Below are 22657 nucleotides of genomic sequence, written 5' to 3' on the forward strand. Positions count from 1 at the left end.
TGAGCATCTAATGGATGTTGTTCCCCATGTGCAGATTCAAACACAATTGACAGCCCAAGGATCATGGCACATGGTAGCTTGCAGATCTTTCTCTTTTTCTTTCTCTGTTGAAGACGTCGAAGACTAGAACATGGAGAGCAGTCACAGCTCTGCAAACTTCCATGTTCTCATCTACATGTTACCGTCTCGTGGCGTGCAAATTTGCTGTCAGTATTTACAGTATCGAGGTGTAATCTCACACGTATATGTCACAGAATTTGTCTTCCTTCTCGTTCTGGGCTGCTCTGACTGCAGCAACTCGAGCAGCCATGGCTGCCTTGTTTGCTGCTGAAACGGCATGCTTGACTTGCTCCTCCGCCTGCGGGAGAAGGACACAGCTCTCTGCGGCCTTCTTTGCAGCCTGAAGAAATGAAAAAGGATTGGAGTTCAACAAGATCGATACGGTGCACACTAGTTGGAGATCCGTGTCTATATTACCTCGACAGCTCGCTCGACGGCAGGGTCCGTTGCGAGGAAACTGTTCTTCAAAATGCCGCAGTCCCACTCACCAGATCTTGAATCGCCATTGCCAAACGTGTATGTTCCCAAACCTTGTCTCCTTCCTTCGTGCCATGAGCCCTCGTAGCAGTGGCCGTTGGCAAAGCTGTATATCCCGAAGCCGTGGATTTTGTCCCCGAAGTATTCACCGCTGTAGGTATCGCCATTCCTGCAATCAACCAAGCGTTGATCCATGGTACGTCCCTCCAATTCGATAACAAGGAGGCTGGAGGTTGGAGCCATTAATCTTAAAGCAACAGAGGAGGACGTCTTACCTGAAGCGGTACCGGCCGAGGCCGTGCTTGACGCCGCACTTGAACTCCCCTGCATAGCAGCTGCCATCGGAGCAGGTCTGCATGCCGCGCCCGTGGCTCTGCCCGATGACCCACTCGCCGGAGTAGCTGTCCCCGTCGTAGAACCGGTACACCCCGAACCCGTGCCGCGCCCCCTGCCGGTACTGTCCGCGGTACCGGCTGCCCCTCGCCCAGCTCTCGATCCCGTGCCCGTCGTACTTCCCGTCGACCCAATCCCCCTCGTACCGCCCGCTGGCGTTGAAACAGTACACTCCACTCCCGTGACACCATCCCTTGTGCAACTCCCCTTCATAGGTATCCCCGTTGCCAAAGAACATTACTCCCTCGCTCGCAGCCTTCCCGATCATGCATCCTCTGTTGGAAGCTCTTCCGACGACGTCTTCGCCGACGAACCAACGAACCGATAGGTCCTTTCGGGCCGCCCTAAGCTTGAGGAAGCGGGACCAACCGAGGAGCAAGGAGATAAAAACCAAACAAGCAGAGGAGAGCAGAAGGATGTTGACCGTTGCGAAGGCATAGTTGAAGTAGAACAGGATGAAGGATAGGAGAAGGAAGAAGGCGATGGAGACTGAGAAAGGAGCAGAAGAGCAACCACCTTCCATTCTCCCAACCTGTTCTTTGCGCTCTTCTTCGGCGGAGAGAGAGAGAGAGAGAGAGAGAGAGAGAGAGAGAGGTGGGTACCGGAATCCGGGGTGGTAATATAGGGGAAGAATCGATCGAACGGGTTGGGACGAGTTGGTAGGGGCCACGTCGGCGTCAACGGTGTCTATGGACGGTGTGATGGGTGGAATGACATTGACTGACGTGAAAAGAGCGTGGCGGAGAGGTGCGCGCAGAAAGACACAAACAAAAAAAGCGAGGATTTGGGGCCCACGAGAGACGATTAGGGTTGGGTTCGGATATGGATCGCTCGGGGAAACGAGCATGGGCCCGGGCGGAACGGCTGACGGAGACAAGGCTCCGGTGTGGTTCATGGTCGATGTCGGCGCCTATTGTTGACGAGATCGGTGACGTTGGGCGTGACAGGTCCGTTGTGGATCGGCTTGCGATGTGTGGATGCGTGTCTCTGACCGCCGCCGCGTGTTGTGCTTATGTCCATGCAACTCACCTCCCCACGGTGATAAGCTTCTGAATATTTAAAACATATTATGTTCATGGAACCACCTCATTTGCAGGACATACCTGACGAGGATAAGACTCGATTGATTGTGTTATGTGGATCAGAACACGTTTTTTTTTTTTTTTTGGCTTTGACAAGAATAGGGATGGGTCCGAGTCAGAATGTTGACCTGGATCCCTCGTGTTCTTCCGTTCACGAGGGGTAATTATACATCGTCTCATCGAGGACTCTTTAATAATTCAGTTTATACATTTAAATAAATTATATTAAAATATTTATAATTATAAAAAAATAAAAATATTTAATCTCATTTATCCTGATATCATCGATCTTACCGACGAAAAATATAACACGTGACAGTATATATATGAATAATATAAAAATGATAGATAAAAATATATTTTTAATAATGATGACGGTCGAAGACATCATGAGTGGCTGTTGTACTGACGGTCGACAATAATGACGCAATGGTCAACCTTGTCAATATCGATCCAAACATTGATGACGAGGAAGAAGAGAAGACAAAGCGATGAGGCATTTGTGTCAATGTTAGAGGAGAAAGAGGAAAGAGATGAGACATCTGCATCGGTGCCACATCGCTTTACCTCCTCTTCCTCCTCCGACACCGCTCTACATCTACTTCGACGCCAAAGGAGAAAGAGGAGGCATATGAGGCATTTGCATTGGCATCACTCAAATTCTCGGATGGTCATTTCATCCAGTAGTGCAACGAATTCAAGGAATGGGAGGTAGGCAACGAAAAGGAGGTAGAGGTTGCAAGCGAGCTCAATGAAGAGGTGCACATACTTCAAGCTCTCGAGCCTTAGTTGCGCATGTAAACGACACGCACGCTCCACCCACAACGACGTGGTCGTTGATCTACTTTCATATCAACTTCACCTGCGATCAAAGGGGATCCGATTGGACGACGATGACTAATCATTGCACAAAATGAAGGCCTAAAGAGTACATATTCAATGACGGGAGTGACAACAAACCCTCATCCTCCTTCTTGCTCGTTACAGCCATCTTTTTTATACTCTCTCCCGCTACCAAGGCACTGGAGGTGAGAGGGAAGGAGGATGAGGGTTTACTGTTTCTCCTGTCATTGGATTTTGTACACTTTGAGTCTTCATTTTGTGCAATAATCAATCCTTACTGTCGGATCAAATCCCCTTTAATCGCTAGTGGAGCTAATCTAAAAACGGGGTCGACGATCATGCCTCTGTATTCGGGGCATACGCATCATTCACGTGTTGGCTAAAGCTCGAGAGTTCGAAGCAAATGTGCCTCATCGGTGAGGCATCTGTGTCAACGTCAGAGGAGAAAGAGGAGGGAGGTGAGACATCTGCATCGGTACCAGATTGCTTTGCCTCCTCTTCCTCCTCCGACACCATTCTATATCTACTTCGATGCCAAAGGAGAAAGAGGAGGCATATGAGACATTTGCATTGGCGCCACACTTAAATTCTCGGAAGGTCGCTTCATCCAGTAGTGCAACGGATTCAAGGAAGGGGAGGTGGGCAACGAAAAGGAGGTAGAGGTTGCAAGCGAGCTCAACGAAGAAGTGCACATACTTCAAGCTCTCGAGCCTTAGTTGCGCATGTAAACGACATGCATGCCCCGCCCACAACGACGTGATCGTTGACCTGCTTCCATATCAAATTCACTTGCGATCAAAGGGGATCCGATTGAACGACGATGACTATGTTAGGAACGTGTTGACACTAAGAAGGGGGGGGGGGGGGGGGGGGTTGGTGGGGTGAATTAGTGCAGCGATAAAAACACGTCGATTCTAAAAATTCTTTCGTACGTTAAAAACTGAACCTGAAAATATGCTTGACTTGAAAGCATGTTCGTAAATGTATTGCCAGCAATAAGTAAGTAAAGTGGTTTGCAATTAAAGTAAATTGCTCAAAAGAAATGCAAACCAGATTTTTATAGTGGTTCGGTCGTCGTGACCTACATCCACTCCACCGATTCCTCTTCCGTCGAGGCCACAGGTATCCACTATCAGTCTTCCTTCAATGGGCGAAGACCAACCACCTTCTACAGCTCTTTCTTCTTTTACCGAGTTTAGGAGATAACCCTTACACCTCCACTTATAATAAGAACAAGTCGGCACTAAGAGAGGGGTGAATTAGTGTAGTGGATGAAAACGTCGGTTTCAAAAAATCCTTTCATATGATAAAATCGAACTCAGAAATGCTTAACTTTGAAAGTGAAGTAAGAGCATATCGAAGGCAATTTGCAGTTAATGTAAATTGCAGGAAGTAAATGCAAACCAGAGAACACGCTAATTTTATAGTGGTTCGGTCATCGTGACCTACATCCACTCCACCGATTCCTTTTCTGTCGAGGCCACCGGCATCCACTATCGATCTCCTTTAATAGGCGAAGATCAATCTCCTTCTTACACCCCTCTTCTCCTTTTACCGGGTTTAGGAGACAACCCTTACAAGCACTCACTCCTCTCTCAAACTATTCTAACACTTAGACTAGAGGAGGATTCTCATAAGAGATTTCTACAGCGTTTTTCCCTTTTTAAATTCTCTATGCTTGTATGTGTTAACCAGGGATGAAAGGGGTATTTATAGGCTTCAAGTTGATTCAAACTTGGAGTCTAAAAAGGTCTCATCGTAGGTTTCCTTAGTACTGACAGTACCATCGCCGTTCCTGGGTGGTATTACTGTCGCAAGATCTGGTACTGGGTGGTACCACCGCCGAACAGGGGCGGTACCACCGCCGAACAGGGGTGGTACCACCTCTGGCATAGCTAATGAGATTTTTCTCATCTCAATGCAAATAGTGACACTATGTTTCTTCTGTGACATGTTATGCTGAAGTTTTTTATGTTATCATTAAAAGCTTATTTTTGACGTATTGTCGTGAATCGTCGTCGTGTACATGCAACATCTTCACTCAACAAATCATTCATCGCTTTTACATGCTTATACAGATGTTTGACAATATGTTTTACCTTGTTTTTGTATGGTTTTATTTGAAAATTATAAGAAACGACAATTCATAGTGTTACAATGCGATCGTTCATCACGCCGAGTAAAACTACCCCAAAATGGCTTCGTTTTCCCATGCCACGACCTGTTTCTTGTAGATTGTATCAGTGTGCGAAATATCAGTCATCTCAGACCCTTGGAACCCCTTAGGTGGCACCAAGGGGATGGGGCTTCGGGGTAGTGTTAAGTGTTGATCGGTATACACAAGTTCGCACGTTAACTTGATGGGAACTTGCTATTGTGCCCGACACCCGATGAGTAGTTGTTTGTGGATTTATGATTGTTCGTTTTGCCTTTAAAGTCCATGCTTTCTCTTTCCTTTCTTTTTTGTCTTGCACTTAAAGTGTTTGTTGAATTGTTTGTAAAGCTTTCCTCTTCGCGAGACGTTGAGATTTGTCCATCGTTCACTTTCGAACTAATTATTTTTCTCTTTTTACATGTCCTACAGGATCTGAGCAAGCTTGCAAATTGGTTGACCCTTTGCGGTTGCATATCGCAAGGGTGCGTCATGATTTCGGTAATCTCAACTAAGTTCGAGAAGTTGGCGCAATGGTATAGCACGAATTAGGCAACTCCAACTAAGCCCACGATATTGTAGTATCAGAGTGGGCAAGCGATTCGAGCAAATAGCGAAGAAACTTCACAATCTCGTTATAGCGAAGCATCATGGCGAATCGAACAAGACGGGATAAGCTGAACCATTGCCCCAAGCAACTGCAGGCGGATTGCAAGTGTAAACTCACTCTCATGTTGTTGGAGCTGCTCAGGAGGAGCATGATAGCGAACATGACAAGCAAGAAGTTTGTTACTCTCCGCAAGCGAAGGAGGCACAATCTGTTGAATCTCGTATTTTGATGATGAAACTACTTATGATTTAATCTGCGTTTTGAGTGACGCAGGATGCTTCGATCAGGATGAGACAATTAAAGCAGGAAAATCATGTTGTGCCGAAGGAACATGTCAGAAGATTGGACGTCGGGCCGGTGGATCGGTCGACGTATCGACAGAAGGCTTCGGGCCGTGAACTCGGGCATCGGGCCAAGAAGAGCGGGTATTGTGCCAAGGATATCGGAGTTGCGGAGTCAACTGGCCGATTGGGCAATAGGCTGCACGAGAGGACGATGCGCCGAAGAATCGGACGAAGCGTCGAGGGACCAATGACATGTCGGACAACTTGGTTAATTGCTTAGGATTAATTGTCTCGATTGAAGTTTTGTTTTAAGTGTGCAGGATTAACTACGATGAGAGTAAGACAAGCAGCAGGAGTTGCGCCGGAGTCAAGATCATGATCACGTTGGGAGTTCGAGAGTTCGACGGAAGTTCGGACGGTCGTCGGAGGTTCAGAGAGAACAGATCCGAGAAGTCCAGAAGCTTGCCAAGCGAAGCTCGTCGGAACTCGCCAAGTGGATCGTCGCAAAGTCCAGGAGTATGCCGGATGTCCGCAGAAGGATCACCGAGGGTTATCGGTTGATCGACGGAAGTTGGCAGGAAACTCGCCGGAAGAAGCGATTGACGCATCGGAGCAAGCTGCAGAAGTTGTCTTAGTGATAATCGTAGTTAGCACGATGATTAAGCATGAAAATGGGAGGTGATCTCATTAGCTTAATCTTGGGGCAATTGGGCCCCTGAAAAGATTCAAAGTGGGTCGAATGGAGTGAACCATTCGGACCCTGATTGCACCAGGAGGTGCAACCGCCCCAGCCAGGAGGTGCAACCGCCTGGGCTGTGGGGTTGAGAGGTGCAACCGCCCCAGCCAGGAGGTGCAACCGCCTGGGCTGTGGGGCTGGGAGGTGCAACCGCCCCAGCCAGGAGGTGCAACCGCCAGGGCTGCACGACTGGGAGGTGCAACCGCCCCAGCCAAGAGGTTGCACCGCCAGAGCTCAAGTTCCGAGCTCTGCCAGGCGATGCAACCACCAAGCTCAGTCTTCGAGCTTTGGCAGAGTGGTGCATCAGCCTGAGCTCAGTCTCGAGCTTTGCCAGGTGATGAATTCACCAAGCTCAGTCTTCGAGCTATGGCAGAATGGTGCATCAGCTTGAGCTCAGTTTGGAGCTCTGCCAAGTGATGCAACCACCAAGCTCAGATTTCGAGCTCTGCCAGGTGATGCAACCACCAAGCTCAGTCTTCGAGCTCTGCCAGGTGATGCAACCATCGAGCTCAGTCTTCGAGCTCTGGCAGAGAAGAAGCAATCGGCAGAGCTCAGTCTTCGAGCTCTGCCAGGCGGTGCCACCTCTCCAGTTGAGAGGTGCAACCGCCTGATCCCAGAAATTCTGGGATTAGATCGATTTGATCGTTTTGAGCTCGAATTTTGAATTGGGTTGGGGCCTATAAATACCCCACCCATTCAGCACTGAAAAGATACAGACCTATACCGAAATTGTGATCTTTTCTGTGATTCTAAAGAGCTCAAAAGTGTTGTAAAGCCTTGAGTCTCCTCCTTCTGTTCTTCAAGTTTTCAACTGTAAAGTGAGGAGAGAAAGGTCTGTAAAGGTTGTCTCCTAAGCCTGTCAAAAGGAGAGAAACTGTAAGAGGGAAGTTTGGCCTTCGCCCATTGAAGGAAGGCAGCTAGTTGACGTCGGCAACCTCATCGGTGGAGGAAGCCAAAAGTGGAGTAGGTCAAGGCTGACCGAACCACTCTAAATCTCTGGTTTGCGTTTATTTTCGAGCACTTTATCATTACTGCAAACCTCCCTCATCACTACTGCTCTCTGCGCTTTCACGAACAAGTTCTAAGTGCTGTTCTTCCAAATCTGCATTCAGACGTAAACTTGTATTTTCGTACATTACAGTTTACGTTTACGTTTGATTCTGTAGAACTGTTTTCCGCGCTTTTACGAACGAGCTTCCTTGCAGTTTACGCTTACATTTTAATCCTATTAATAACTGCAATCTGTCCTCTACGATTTTACGAACAAGTTTCAACATTTAGACGTAAAACTGCATTCGGACGTAAATCGGCTTTCTTCGCTCAATCATCAGATTTCAGTTTACGTTTACGTCTTGATTTCAACTGCATACTGCCTTCTGCGAATATACAAACGAGTTTCAAAGTTTAGACGTAAATCTGCGTCTAGACGTAAAACTGCGTTTAGACGTAAAACTGCGTTTAGACGTAAATCTGCGTTTAGACGTAAAACTGCGTTTAGACGTAAAACTGCGTTTAGACGTAAATCTGCGTTTAGACGTAAAACTACATTTAGACGTAAAACTGCGTTTAGACGTAAATCTACGTTTAGACGTAAATCTGCATTTAGACGCAAAACTGCGCTTAGACGCAAAACTGCGCTTAGACGCAAAACTGCGCTTAGACGCAATCTGCGCTTAGACGCAAAACTGCGCTTAGACGCAATCTGCGCTTAGACGCAAACTGCACTTAGATACAAACTGAGAATTTGCTTTTGCATCATAATCGTTTTTGAACGAACGCAGCTTTTTGTTTATAAATTATTATAAGATTTCCGCTGCACTAATTCACCCCCCCCCTCTTAGTGCTCTTGATCCTAACAATTGGTATCAGAGCGGGGTTTTTCTCATTTCGGATTTACACCCGAGAGAAATGACTTTTCAAGAGGGCTGTTCGGTCTTTCGTCCACCGTTCTTTAACGGATTGGACTACACTTATTGGAAAACTCGAATGAGAGTTTTCTTAATTTCTCTAAATCTGGATTTATGGAATATCATTGAAAACGGTTTTCAACTTCCCTCCAAACCGATGAACGAATGGTCGGTTTTGGAGAAGAAGAATTTTTCTTTAAACGCAAAGGCTATGAATGCCTTATTTTGCGCATTGGACAAAAATGAGTTCAATCGGATTTCTACGTGTGAAACGGCTTTCGATATTTGGCGCACTCTTGAAATCACGCACGAGGGAACTAGTAGAGTCAAAGACTCGAAAGTTAATATTCTACTGCTTGATTTCGAGCTTTTTCATATGAAACCAAGCGAAACCGTTGTTGACATGTACACCCGTTTTACGGATGTCGTCAATGGTTTAAAATCACTTGGTAAAAGCTTTTCGGATTTTGAACTCGTTAACAAAGTTTTGCGCTCACTTTCTAAAACTTGGGATTCAAAAGTAACTGCTATTCAAGAATCGAAAAACTTGAACCATTTTCCACTTGAAGAACTAATTGGTTCATTGATCACATATGAAATGACGTGCAATGCACGTGAAGAACTTGAGAACCACCTTCCAAAGAACAGGAAGGATTTGGAACTCTGGACAAATGAATGCCACTTGAGCGATGACTCAAGTGATGAGGACAATGATGAACAAACCAACCTTCCAAAGAACAGGAAGGATTTGGGACATAGAACATTTGAAGACCACTCGAGCATAAGCTCAAGTGATGGTGAACTTAAAATGAAACGAAAATTAAAAAGCAAAAAGAATGGAACTACTTGCTTTAAACGCAAGAAGAAGAACAAAAATTGGGATGAATCGAGCTCCTCCGAAGAAGAGAAAGTCAACAAAAGCAAGGCGGCAAACTACGCCTTAACAGCCTACAATGATGAGGTAATCGAAATCCCCCTAATTTACTTCGAAATTACATGATGCTTTTCATGATGCACTTTTCTTTTTCTTTAAATTTTGTTGAAAATTATATTTTTAATAATTTAACAATGAAAATGCAAAAATATGATCATGCTTGTAATCTTGAAAATGATAATGAAAATTGCATGTCTTATGTTAATGCAAGATAGAAATCTAATGATTTTACACCTAGTGAGATTAATCTTATAGAAGCAAGAATGTATATTTTGATGATTTTCATATTGCTTTTCAATGACGATACATGGCTTTTGTCTGGAAGGCTTGATATTTTTCATTGTCTTCGTTTATTAAATATAATGTATGGTTTTGACATAAAAATAAAGATTTGAGCATGCTATTATAAAGTCAATCATAAATTAAAACTAAAGAAGTTTTAGGCATTTATAAGAATCATTCAAAATTATGTTCAATGAAACCTTGCTTAATGTTGCAATGAAAATATTAAAGTTATACTTGATGATTTCAGATTTGACAAATGCTACACTTTAAATATGAATCATTCTTCAATCAGATTAAATGCTTCAATCATTTTCTATCTCTAAGAGTTCTCGATTTTGGTGAAATACAAGTGATAAATTCATTTATGATATCTTGTAAATCACTTGAATTATGAATGAGTTTTTCTTTTTTATGATGTGTTAAAAGAATCACTTAAAAAGAAAATGTTTTTCCCATTTTATCGAGATTAATGATTTCATGATATTATGTGAATCTCGAAACTGATTTTGATGAAATAGTAATAACGTTATTCATGTTATAAATCTTAAAAATGATAATATGCTTCATGTGATAATATGAATACATGAAACACTTATGATATTCTGTGTATTCATAAAATATTTATCTCATCATCCAATAACTCTTCTTGATATTCCTTATGAGATGAAATGAAATAATGCATGAAATACAAATGAGGAGTTAATGATCATGCATAATAGGATGTAATGAATTCTAGATACCATCATTTGAATATCTATGATCATGCTGCCAAAATGATATATCATGAATGCTTGAATATCATGTTTGATATGCTCATGATGATGATTGATTTTTCAGTATCATGCATAAATTTTTTGAAATGTAATGTTAATGAATTTGTGCATTGAAACTATAATGATGCACAAATAAGAATGATTACTTACCTTTGTCATGATTTAGAAATTGATGTAAAGGGTTTTTCCCTTGTTGACAATGACAAAGGGGGAGATAGCTAGTTTGCACAAGTCAAGAAGATGCAAAAACTTGATTGCTAACTTGCTTATTTCAAGAAGCAAAAGTTGTCTTCTTGAACATCACCATCTTGAATATCTCAAGAAGCAAGACTTGCAACTTGCACATTACAATAGGAAGCAATAATCATGAGCCTACACAAGAAAGTTATCTTGCATTTGCTTTCAAAGTTTTTTGCTAGCTTGTATATTGTGAAACTTGTACATCGTAAAAATTGCTAGCTCGTAGTCTAAAGAGAAGCGAAAAGCTGCTATCTCAAAAGAAGCAAATGTGCTATCTTGCCTATCTCAAGAGGCAAAAATGCTAACTTGCACTTCTAGCAAAACTTGACAAATTTGCATATATCAAGAAGCAAGAGTTGCTTTCTTGAACATCTCTAGTTTGCTAGCTTGCATGATATAGAACTTGCTATCTTGAACATTACCAAAAGTGCTATCTTATATGTTATAAAACTTGAATATCTAAAACTTGATAGCATGAATGTCCTAAGCATGATATAACACCTGCTAAATCTTCTAGCTCCAAGATTGCATGATGATAAAACTTGATACTATGTTTTTCATGCAATGAGTTGAACCAATATAACAAACACTTGATTGTGATACTTCTCCTTTTTGTTGATGACAAAGGGGGAGAAGTATGTTGATGACATGACATGTGATGCATAAGTTTATGCATAAGTTCATGTTGACGTGTTGCAAGTATTCATGATGAATATTGCAATGACTTGAATTCAGTGTGAATTCAAGGTTCTATCAATATGGCATATTGATAGGGGGAGTTTGTTTAAACTCCGGGAGTTAAGGTTAACTCCGTTTATGATGACATGTTGCTTAGATTTTTTAATCTAAGAGGTTCTATCAATATGGCATATTGATAGGGGGAGTTTGTTTAAACTCCGGGAGTTAAGTTTAACTCCGTCATCAAGTAGTTGTCATCATCAAAAAGGGGGAGATTGTTGAATCTCGTATTTTGATGATGAAACTACTTATGATTTAATCTGCGTTTTGAGTGACGCAGGATGCTTCGATCAGGATGAGACAATTAAAGCAGGAAAATCATGTTGTGCCGAAGGAACATGTCAGAAGATTGGACGTCGGGCCGGTGGATCGGTCGACGTATCGACAGAAGGCTTCGGGCCGTGAACTCGGGCATCGGGCCAAGAAGAGCGGGTATTGTGCCAAGGATATCGGAGTTGCGGAGTCAACTGGCCGATTGGGCAATAGGCTGCACGAGAGGACGATGCGCCGAAGAATCGGACGAAGCGTCGAGGGACCAATGACATGTCGGACAACTTGGTTAATTGCTTAGGATTAATTGTCTCGATTGAAGTTTTGTTTTAAGTGTGCAGGATTAACTACGATGAGAGTAAGACAAGCAGCAGGAGTTGCGCCGGAGTCAAGATCATGATCACGTTGGGAGTTCGAGAGTTCGACGGAAGTTCGGACGGTCGTCGGAGGTTCAGAGAGAACAGATCCGAGAAGTCCAGAAGCTTGCCAAGCGAAGCTCGTCGGAACTCGCCAAGTGGATCGTCGCAAAGTCCAGGAGTATGCCGGATGTCCGCAGAAGGATCACCGAGGGTTATCGGTTGATCGACGGAAGTTGGCAGGAAACTCGCCGGAAGAAGCGATTGACGCATCGGAGCAAGCTGCAGAAGTTGTCTTAGTGATAATCGTAGTTAGCACGATGATTAAGCATGAAAATGGGAGGTGATCTCATTAGCTTAATCTTGGGGCAATTGGGCCCCTGAAAAGATTCAAAGTGGGTCGAATGGAGTGAACCATTCGGACCCTGATTGCACCAGGAGGTGCAACCGCCCCAGCCAGGAGGTGCAACCGCCTGGGCTGTGGGGTTGAGAGGTGCAACCGCCCCAGCCAGGAGGTGCAACCGCCTGGGCTGTGGGGCTGGGAGGTGCAACCGCCCCAGCCAGGAGGTGCAACCGCCAGGGCTGCACGGCTGGGAGGTGCAACCGCCCCAGCCAAGAGGTTGCACCGCCAGAGCTCAAGTTCCGAGCTCTGCCAGGCGATGCAACCACCAAGCTCAGTCTTCGAGCTTTGGCAGAGTGGTGCATCAGCCTGAGCTCAGTCTCGAGCTTTGCCAGGTGATGAATTCACCAAGCTCAGTCTTCGAGCTATGGCAGAATGGTGCATCAGCTTGAGCTCAGTTTGGAGCTCTGCCAAGTGATGCAACCACCAAGCTCAGATTTCGAGCTCTGCCAGGTGATGCAACCACCAAGCTCAGTCTTCGAGCTCTGCCAGGTGATGCAACCATCGAGCTCAGTCTTCGAGCTCTGGCAGAGAAGAAGCAATCGGCATAGCTCAGTCTTCGAGCTCTGCCAGGCGGTGCCACCTCTCCAGTTGAGAGGTGCAACCGCCTGATCCCAGAAATTCTGGGATTAGATCGATTTGATCGTTTTGAGCTCGAATTTTGAATTGGGTTGGGGCCTATAAATACCCCACCCATTCAGCACTGAAAAGATACAGACCTATACCGAAATTGTGATCTTTTCTGTGATTCTAAAGAGCTCAAAAGTGTTGTAAAGCCTTGAGTCTCCTCCTTCTGTTCTTCAAGTTTTCAACTGTAAAGTGAGGAGAGAAAGGTCTGTAAAGGTTGTCTCCTAAGCCTGTCAAAAGGAGAGAAACTGTAAGAGGGAAGTTTGGCCTTCGCCCATTGAAGGAAGGCAGCTAGTTGACGTCGGCAACCTCATCGGTGGAGGAAGCCAAAAGTGGAGTAGGTCAAGGCTGACCGAACCACTCTAAATCTCTGGTTTGCGTTTATTTTCGAGCACTTTATCATTACTGCAAACCTCCCTCATCACTACTGCTCTCTGCGCTTTCACGAACAAGTTCTAAGTGCTGTTCTTCCAAATCTGCATTCAGACGTAAACTTGTATTTTCGTACATTACAGTTTACGTTTACGTTTGATTCTGCAGAACTGTTTTCCGCGCTTTTACGAACGAGCTTCCTTGCAGTTTACGCTTACATTTTAATCCTATTAATAACTGCAATCTGTCCTCTACGATTTTACGAACAAGTTTCAACATTTAGACGTAAAACTGCATTCGGACGTAAATCGGCTTTCTTCGCTCAATCATCAGATTTCAGTTTACGTTTACGTCTTGATTTCAACTGCATACTGCCTTCTGCGAATATACAAACGAGTTTCAAAGTTTAGACGTAAATCTGCGTCTAGACGTAAAACTGCGTTTAGACGTAAAACTGCGTTTAGACGTAAATCTGCGTTTAGACGTAAAACTGCGTTTAGACGTAAAACTGCGTTTAGACGTAAATCTGCGTTTAGACGTAAAACTACGTTTAGACGTAAAACTGCGTTTAGACGTAAATCTGCGTTTAGACGTAAATCTGCATTTAGACGCAAAACTGCGCTTAGACGCAAAACTGCGCTTAGACGCAAAACTGCGCTTAGACGCAATCTGCGCTTAGACGCAAAACTGCGCTTAGACGCAATCTGCGCTTAGACGCAAACTGCACTTAGATACAAACTGAGAATTTGCTTTTGCATCATAATCGTTTTTGAACGAACGCAGCTTTTTGTTTATAAATTATTATAAGATTTCCGCTGCACTAATTCACCCCCCCCCTCTTAGTGCTCTTGATCCTAACACAATCTGGAGCGTTAACCGAGAAAAAGAGCCATAAGGAGAGACTCACAGTGACAGAAACCCACATTAATGTTCTTGAAGTGAGTTTGGAGGAACTCTACTAAGGCCAATGAAGGCTTCTTGGGGTAGAGAGCTTGCAAGAAGAAGTTGAATATCAAATCGACAAGGTTGAGTCCCTAGTTGATCGACTGACGGAAAACATTAAAGACTCCGTGCAACATTTGCACGAACTCATGGTGGAACTCACTTCCAGAGTGACATTGCTCACAAGAGCACTAAATGTGAGAGGAAGCAACACCCATGTTGCACTGCCATAAAACTTGAGGGCATCTGAGCCTCATTGCTATAGGGGTGCCAAGGGTGCAAAGAAGCTCGAGAATATCTTGTTTGACATGGAACAATACTTTCGAGCTATAAGGATCGATTATGAGGATACCAAAGTTTCGATAGCAACCATGTATGTGAACGGAGATGCAAAACTTTAGTGACGAACTCGTTGGAGGAGATCCAACAAGGTCGGTGTCGAGTGGACACATGGGAGGACTTGAAGCGGGAGTTAAGAACTCAGTTCCTACCCGAGAACATAGAGTTTATTTCAAAGAGGAAGCTAAGACAACTTTGTCAAAATACTTCCATTCAGGACTACGTGAAGTAATTTTTTGCACTAATGCTAGATATGCAGGACATGTCGAAAAGGGATAAGCGGTTTAGCTTCCTCGTGTTAGGATCATAAACGACACTAAAAGGGGGGAATTAGTACTTTCAATAAAACGTTGGTTTGAAAAATTTTGTTCGATGAAGCCATATTGAAAATGCATTTAAACTTAGAGTACAAGTAAGAGTAGTAGACAGTTTAATAAATAAGTAATGATAATAAAAAGCAGAACAAAAATTGCACATCGAGTTTATAGTGGTTTGGTCGTCGTGACCTACATCCACTCCCGATTCCTCTTCCGTCGAGGTCATCGACATTCACTAATGATTTTCTTTCAATTGGCGAAGACCAACTACCCTTTGTACAACTCTTTCTCTTTTTCATAGGCTCAGGAGAGAACCTTTACACCTCTCTCTTTTACACTTAGACCTCATTTCTCCCTTTAGAAGAACTTATAAACACTAGGAGGAAGTGACTCTATACTTAGAGATTACAACTCCTTTTTATAAGGATTCTTTTTCCCTTTTTACTCTTTTTCTTGCTTACCCAATTAAGAATTAGTGGGGTATTTATAGACCTCAAATGACTTCAAAAAGTGGAGCCAAAATTCAAATACCTAGGTTTTCGAGGTACTAGTGGTACTACCGCCAGTACTGGGCGGTATTATCGCCTGCAGTAGTGACATTGGGCGATACCACCGCTTGACATAGTTTGAGAGATTGTGTCTAGACGGTACCACCGCCGGGTCTTCCGAAAGAAGTACATTTCGTACTTTTCCAGCTCACAAGCGATTCCACCGCTTGTTTTGGCAATGCCACTTCTTAACCCATCTATGGGTCACTGAATGGTCGTTCCAATGGGCCCAACTCATCCTCGATTAAGGCCCAATGGGCCCCTAATGAGTTGGCATAGTTACACTCAAAACTAACTTAATTATGACCTAACCTACTTCGATCAAGACACAACCGATTACAAACACAAATACTATGTTGTCCGGCATATCATTAGTTTATCCGACGCTTCGTCCGAACCTTCGGCGCACCATCATCTCCTTCGGCATATTACTCGACCATCGACATGTTGACCTCTCGCAACATCCGATTTTCTTGGTGCAATATCCGATCTCTGGCCCGCTGCTCGAACTCATGGAATGAAGTCCTTCCTGTACGTCGACCAGTCCTCTGGCCCGATGTCTAATCTTCTAATGTGTTTCACATCGGCCCAATGTTTAATTCTCTTACTTCAATCGATTTGCCTTTCCATGATTGAAGTTAGTCTTACGTCACTCAAATGCTGATTAGATCATAACTTCATCAATTGATTTCATCATCAAAATTTGAGATTTAATACCTTGATGGCTTGAAGTCGTAGGCACAACATGAACTGCATTGAAGGAATGTCACCGATGTGATCGAGGCAATTGCGGCCGCGGAAAGGCTCACTAACTTTGTTTTCTCGGAGAACTCAGGAAAAAAGAAACAATCTTCAGGAAATCACCCACCAAAATTTTCTCTAGGGAAGGAGTTGGGGACAAAGGAATAAGAGTTCCCACAAAGGGCTAAGCTCAAAAGGCAAGAGCTCAAAACCTGGCGAATGCTTCTTGTGTGGAGGACCGCATATGGTGAGGAAGTACCCACAGAAACAAGCACTCAATGCCTTAATAGCTTCAATCCACCCCCCCAAATTGGACAAGGGCAAGGCCATTGCCATTAGTTTGAGTAGTTCAGAATCCAGTAGTGACGACGAGGAGTTGTAAGGATTTCGGATAGGAGCAATGCGTTTGTTGAATGTGTTGCGAGGTTAAGTGGGGGAGAACTTGAAGACGAAGCCATAGAAAGCAGCGAGTAGTGAGCTGACGTACGTGGACATCAAGCTCAATGGTCGAACAACCTGTGCGATGGTGGACACGGGCGCTACTCATAATTTCATTACTGATAGAGAAGCAAGGTAACTCAGGCTAAACTTGGAGAAGAACCCAAGTCGGATGAAGGCAGTGAACTCAGAGGCTAAGCAAATCTTCCAACTAGCAAAGGCGGTACCCATCAAGATCGAGACATGAAGCGAAAGAGCAAATGTGATGGTGGTGCCATTAGACGACTTCGAAGTGATTCTCGGAATGAAGTACATGCATGCGACAAAGTTGGTGCCAATGTTGTTCCTAAACTCCCTATGCCTAATGGAAGGTGACGATCCCTGTGTGGTTCTTGTTTCTCAAGGAGGAGCTAAGGACTCACAACAAATATCAATATTACAACTAAAGAATGGGGTGCGAAAAGGTGATTTAACCTTCGTGGCTATTGTAAAGCTGGAGCCACTTGACGGGGAGGCCATTCATGAACCTACTTTAGTGGCAAACATTTTAAAGGAGTTCACATACGTCATGCTGCCTGAGTTATCGAAAACTTTGCCATTATGCAGAGGTGTGGATCATCAAATCAAACTGGAGCCGGGAGTGAAGCCTCGAGCGAGACCATCATACCGCATGACTCCTCCAGAGATGGTAGAGCTTAAGAAGCAATTTGATGAACTGCTAATGATGGTCTCATTTGTAGTTCAAAGCAACATCCGGAGCTCCAGTCATCTTCTAAAAGAAACAAGATGGGAGCATTTGATTATGTGTTGATTATCGAGCCCTAAACAAGGTGAGGTGATGAACAAGTATTCCATCCCGTTCATTGCGGACTTGTTCGACCAACTAGGTGAAGTAAAATATTTTTTAAAACTTGACCTTCGGTCGGGGTACTGGTTGGTGCACATTGCTGAAGGCAATGAAGTGAAGACCACCTGTGTAATCAGGTATGGAGTATTTGAGTTCTTGGTGATGCCTTTTGGCTTAACCAACGCTAAAACCATATTATGTACTCTCATGAACTAACTATTCAAGGAGTATTTGGACAAGTTTGTGGTCGTCTACTTAGATGACATCATCATCTATAATGAAACACTTAAGGAGCATGTCGAGTACATTCGAACAATTTTTAAGGTCCTTAGGGAGAACACATTGTTCGTGAAAAGGGAGAAGTGTTACTTTGCTCAGACGAAGATTTTGTTCTTGGGGTACCGAATTGGTGATGGTTCTATTTGGATGGATAAATCAAAGGTGCAAGCTATGACGGAATGGCGAACACTAAAGAAGGTGGCGGAGCTGAGATCCTTCCTTGGTTTCATCAACTACTATCATGCTTTATAGTTGAGTATTCAAAGCACGCAGCTCCACTGATGGAGTTGTTGAAGAAGGAACAACTTTGGTGATGGTCCAACAAATGTGAAGTGGAATTCCAAGATCTAATGTCTACTGTGTTGGAAGAAACATTACTCAAATTATCGGACTATAGGAAGCCCTTCGAAGTCCATATAGATGCTTTGGACTTTGCTATTGGGGGAGTACTCATGTAGGAGGGTCATCCGTGGCCTACGAAAGTCGTAAGCTCAACGAGATTGAGCTGCGGTATTTGGTGCATGAGAAGGATATGACAACGGTGGTCCACTATTTACGAGTTTGGCGACACTACCTTCTTTATAAAATTGTATTCTTCTCTTCTTTTTGACAAGGACAAAGGGGAAGATAGCTAGCTAGCTTGTACAAGTCAAGAAGATGCAAAGACATGCTAGCTTGCTCATCTCAAAAGAGAAGCAAAGATTGCTAACTTATATATTTCAAGAAGCAAAAGTTGTTTTCTTGAACATCTCAATATTGCTAGCTTATATTTTTTTTAATGATGTAAATTTTTTTTGCTAGCTTACATGATGTAGAAATTGCTATCTTGAACATCACTAAGAATTGCTAGCTTGCAATCTCAAGAGAAGCAAAAGTGCTAACTTGCCTATCTCAAGAAGCAAAACATGCTAACTTACAAAATTTATGATTTTGCACATCTTCAAAATTAACGATGATTTGGTGATTATGCATATTGTAAGTTGATGAACAAATTTGCTAGTTGTATGTTATAAAGCTTGCATGATGATAAAACTTGATATTATGTTTATTATGCAATGATATGAAATATAATGTCTAAACACTTGAAAGTTATACTTCTCCTTTTTGTTATGACAAAGGGGGAGAAGTATAATCATGTTATGCATGATGACGTGTTGCAAATATTCATGATGAAATTTTTAATGACTTGAATTCAGCTTGAATTCAAGGTTCTATCAATATGACATATTGATAGGGGGAGTTAAGGTTAACTCCATCATCAATTGGTTGTCATCATAAAAAAGGGGGAGATTGTTGAATCTCGTATTTTGATGATTAAACCAATTGATAAGTATTTATGATTTAATCTGTGTTTTAAGCGACCAGGATGCTTCGATTAGGGAGAGACATTTAAAGCAGGAAGAATCAACTTGGGCTGGAGAAACATGTTAGAAGATTGGACGTCGCGCTAAAGGATCGATCGACGTATCGATAGAAGGCTTCAGGCCATGGATTCAGGCATCGGGCCAAGAAGAGTGGATATTGCGCCAAGGATATCGGAGTTGCGGAGTCAGTTGATCGATTAAGCAATAGGCCACAAGAGAGGACGATGCATCGAAAAATTGGACGAAGCGTCGATGGACCAATGACATGCCGGACAACATGATTCAAGCTTAGTAATAATTGTCTAGATCGAAGTATATTTTACGTGTGCAGGATTAACTACGATAGCAATGCATGAAGCAAAATGAAGTCCCGGAGTCAAGAACGCGATTTCGTTAGGAGCTCGAGAGTTCATCGGAGGTCCAGACGTTCGTCGGAAGTTCTGTCGGAACCAACCGAGAAGTCCAGGACCTTGCCAAAGAAGATTATCAGAACTTGCCAAGAAGATCGTCATAAAGTCTAGGAGCTTGTCGGGAGTCCGTTGGAACATTGCCGAGAGATCGTCGGAAGTTCGCCGGAAGATCGTCGGAAGCTCGTCGGAAGAAACTAGACTTACGAACTTGTTTAGCTTAGGAAACGTCTTAGAATTCATAGTTAGCACATAATTGGGATTGGAATTGGGTCATCCTAATTAGGGGCAGTTGGGCCCATGTAAGAACTATGTTGGGCCCAATGAAAAGGCCCAAACAATGCCCCAAGAGGTGACACCGTTGTGGCACAGTCTCCGAGACTATGTCAGGCGGTGGTACCGTCGGTCTGGGCAGTGGTACCACCCAGACACAACCTCTGAGAGGTTACAGGCGGTGGTACCACCAGTCTAGGTAGTGGTACCGCCCAGCACAGCCTCCCAGGCGGTGGTACCGCCACCACCGCAGACTGGGCGGTGGTACCGCCTAGTGCAGTGTCAATGTCAGACTGACATTGGCGGTGGTATCGCCCAGCATAGGCGGTGGTACCGTCCGAACCCGGGATGAGATGTTTTTAAGCTCCAAGTTTGAATCAACTGGAGGTCTATAAATACCCCTCTCATCCCTAGTTAATATACATAAGACTTGAGAGTAAAAATAGAAAGAAATATTGCTGCAATCTTGTGTGAACTCCTCTCAAAAGTTCTAAGTGTTAGAATAGTTTGAGAGAGGAGTAAGTGTGGGTGTAATGGTTATCTCCTAAACCCAGTAAAAGGAGAATCGAGTTGTAAAAGGTAGTTGGTCTTCCCCTATTGAAGGAAGATCGATAGTGGATGCCGGTGGCCTCGATGGAAGAGGAAGCGATGAAGTGGATGTAGGTCACGATGACCGAACCACTATAAAATCTGGTTTGCGTTTTCTTCTTGCAATTTACTTTTATAGCAAACCGCCTTTTCTCCTTACTGTGCTTTTTGTTAGGAAATCTTGGGGGCGACATCATATATACAGCGGAAGAACAAGAAAACAAAATCCCCGATTCCCAAAGAGATGTTCATCGTCGTGCGAAGATTGGTGCGCAAAATCCGTGAAACTTAAAACTGCGTATAGAGTAGATTGTGTTACCTAGGGAGATCGTATATCCCTATTTCCTTGCAGATCCTTAGGAGAGGGTGAAGGAGGTCAAGCGTCCTCTCTAGCGGTGATCCACACAGCAGGGTTGCGACGACGCTCCTCAAAACTCCATGCCTGCTCTGAGGTGGAGAGGGAGAGGAGAATAGGAAAGGCAAGCAAAGGCTCTAGCCTATGAGGCTCTGAATCCCTCCTATTTATAGAGGTCCCATGTCAAACCCTAATGAGTCCTCCCCTAGTGGGTATTGGATCTGCATCCAATAAGACAAGGGCTCCGTCGGATATCTCATATTCGAACCTCTACTCATCGCAATGCCTACCATATGTGTGTGACCCTCTAGGCCCAATATTGAGCTGGCCGTGAGTCATACCTATCAGAACTCCTTCTAACTTAGTGAATTATTATCTCTGTAATAATTCACTTGACTCATCGACTACGGATGTACTAGGCCACTACTCTGTAGTCCCTAGACGATACAAGAGAATCCAATCCATTGGACCTGTCTATCCTCAGTTACCGTGTATCTATAGTCCCTCATCCATCTAATATCCCAGAGACCGTATATCGAGCATGGTGCTGTCAGACCCATACGGTTTCTACTCGAGTCTTGCTCTAATCGGATTCTTTCGGAGAACTCTTTCTCTCTCAACCTGAATGACCTTGGCTAGGGATTTGTCTGAGCAAGAACACATGGGATATTCCTCTCATGACGCCGAGAGTGGATGATCCTCTATCGACACTTAATAGCCCTCGTAAGGTCGACTACCACTCCTAATGACCAGCTGTACTAGATCCGGGACAACCAAACCTATAAGTCTAGTATCAAAGAGTGGAGCACTCATATAGGACATCCTTGGTGTCTCAAGTCTAAGGACCAGATACACCACCAGGACTATGAAATTGTTGTCTGACAATAAGGCATCATCAACCATCCAGCATTCCGTAAGCGGATCAATCAGTGAACTCATTCTCCAATGAGCACCTGTACTGTATCCCTAGTGTCCATACATGAGCAGCTATGAGACCAGTTGCATCCATTATGTGGATGGGTATACAACACACCAGTCTGTTTGGTTATCACGATGTCCCTCTCGAGTAACCTATGACCGGGATTATTTAGGATCTGTGTTTAAAGGTGAATCGATCTCATTATCGTGATCTCATCACGATCCGATTTCCATTGCACAAATCCAAGGACATCACAATATATATATGCATATATGCAATAGTTATAAAGTGATATACGCCAAAATATAATAAGTAAAAAGATTTTGTATCAAGTCACATGTGTCATCCATCACTCACGTGATTGACTTGTTGGGCACCTATGACTAGTAATCTCCCACTTGACCTAAAGCCAATCACCTCTGTGTCTGATCCCCATCAGACCCCTGTGATGCTCAAAGACAATCTGAGACAACGACTTTGTTAGTGGATCTGCAATGTTATCTTCGGATGAAACTCTTTCCATTGCTACATCTCCTCGGGTTACGATCTCTCTGATAAGTTGGAACCTCCTCAGAACACTTCTGATGAGACCCGGGTTCCCTTATTTGAGTAATCGCCCCATAGTTGTCGCAATATAAGGAAGTCGGCTCCTCGCTATCCGGCACAACTCCCAAATCTGTGATGAACTTCTTCAACTAAACTCCCTCCTTTGCTACATCTGATGCAGCAATGTACTCTGCCTCTATGGTCGAGTCAGTAGT

General features: G+C 43.8%; 1 protein-coding gene across 1 annotated transcript; it reads right to left on the reverse strand.

Moving 5' to 3' along the window:
- Nucleotides 1-1513, reverse strand: LOC135674059 (phosphatidylinositol 4-phosphate 5-kinase 1-like). Its single transcript, XM_065183493.1, has 3 exons — nucleotides 813-1513; nucleotides 478-706; nucleotides 1-400 (listed from the first exon to the last, which is right to left on the reverse strand). Exons 1-3 carry the CDS (start codon nucleotides 1451-1453, stop codon nucleotides 236-238), a joined length of 1035 nt encoding a protein of 344 aa, XP_065039565.1. The 5' UTR covers nucleotides 1454-1513; the 3' UTR covers nucleotides 1-235.
- Nucleotides 1514-22657: the final 21144 nt, after the last annotated feature.

The sequence above is a fragment of the Musa acuminata genome, chromosome BXJ1-5 (genome assembly GCF_036884655.1).
Source record: "Musa acuminata AAA Group cultivar baxijiao chromosome BXJ1-5, Cavendish_Baxijiao_AAA, whole genome shotgun sequence".
In the NCBI taxonomy this organism is placed as follows: Eukaryota; Viridiplantae; Streptophyta; class Magnoliopsida; order Zingiberales; family Musaceae; genus Musa; species Musa acuminata.

Excerpts from the sequence above, each read along its gene's own strand:
- LOC135674059 (XM_065183493.1), bottom strand. The coding sequence starts at position 1,453 with ATGGAAGGTGGTTGCTCTTCTGCTCCTTTCTCAGTCTCCATCGCCTTC. Across the intron at positions 707-812 it reads CTCGGCCGGTACCGCTTCAG|GAATGGCGATACCTACAGCG; the intron begins GTAAGACGTCCT and ends GGTTGATTGCAG. Across the intron at positions 401-477 it reads CCGTCGAGCGAGCTGTCGAG|GCTGCAAAGAAGGCCGCAGA; the intron begins GTAATATAGACA and ends TCATTTCTTCAG.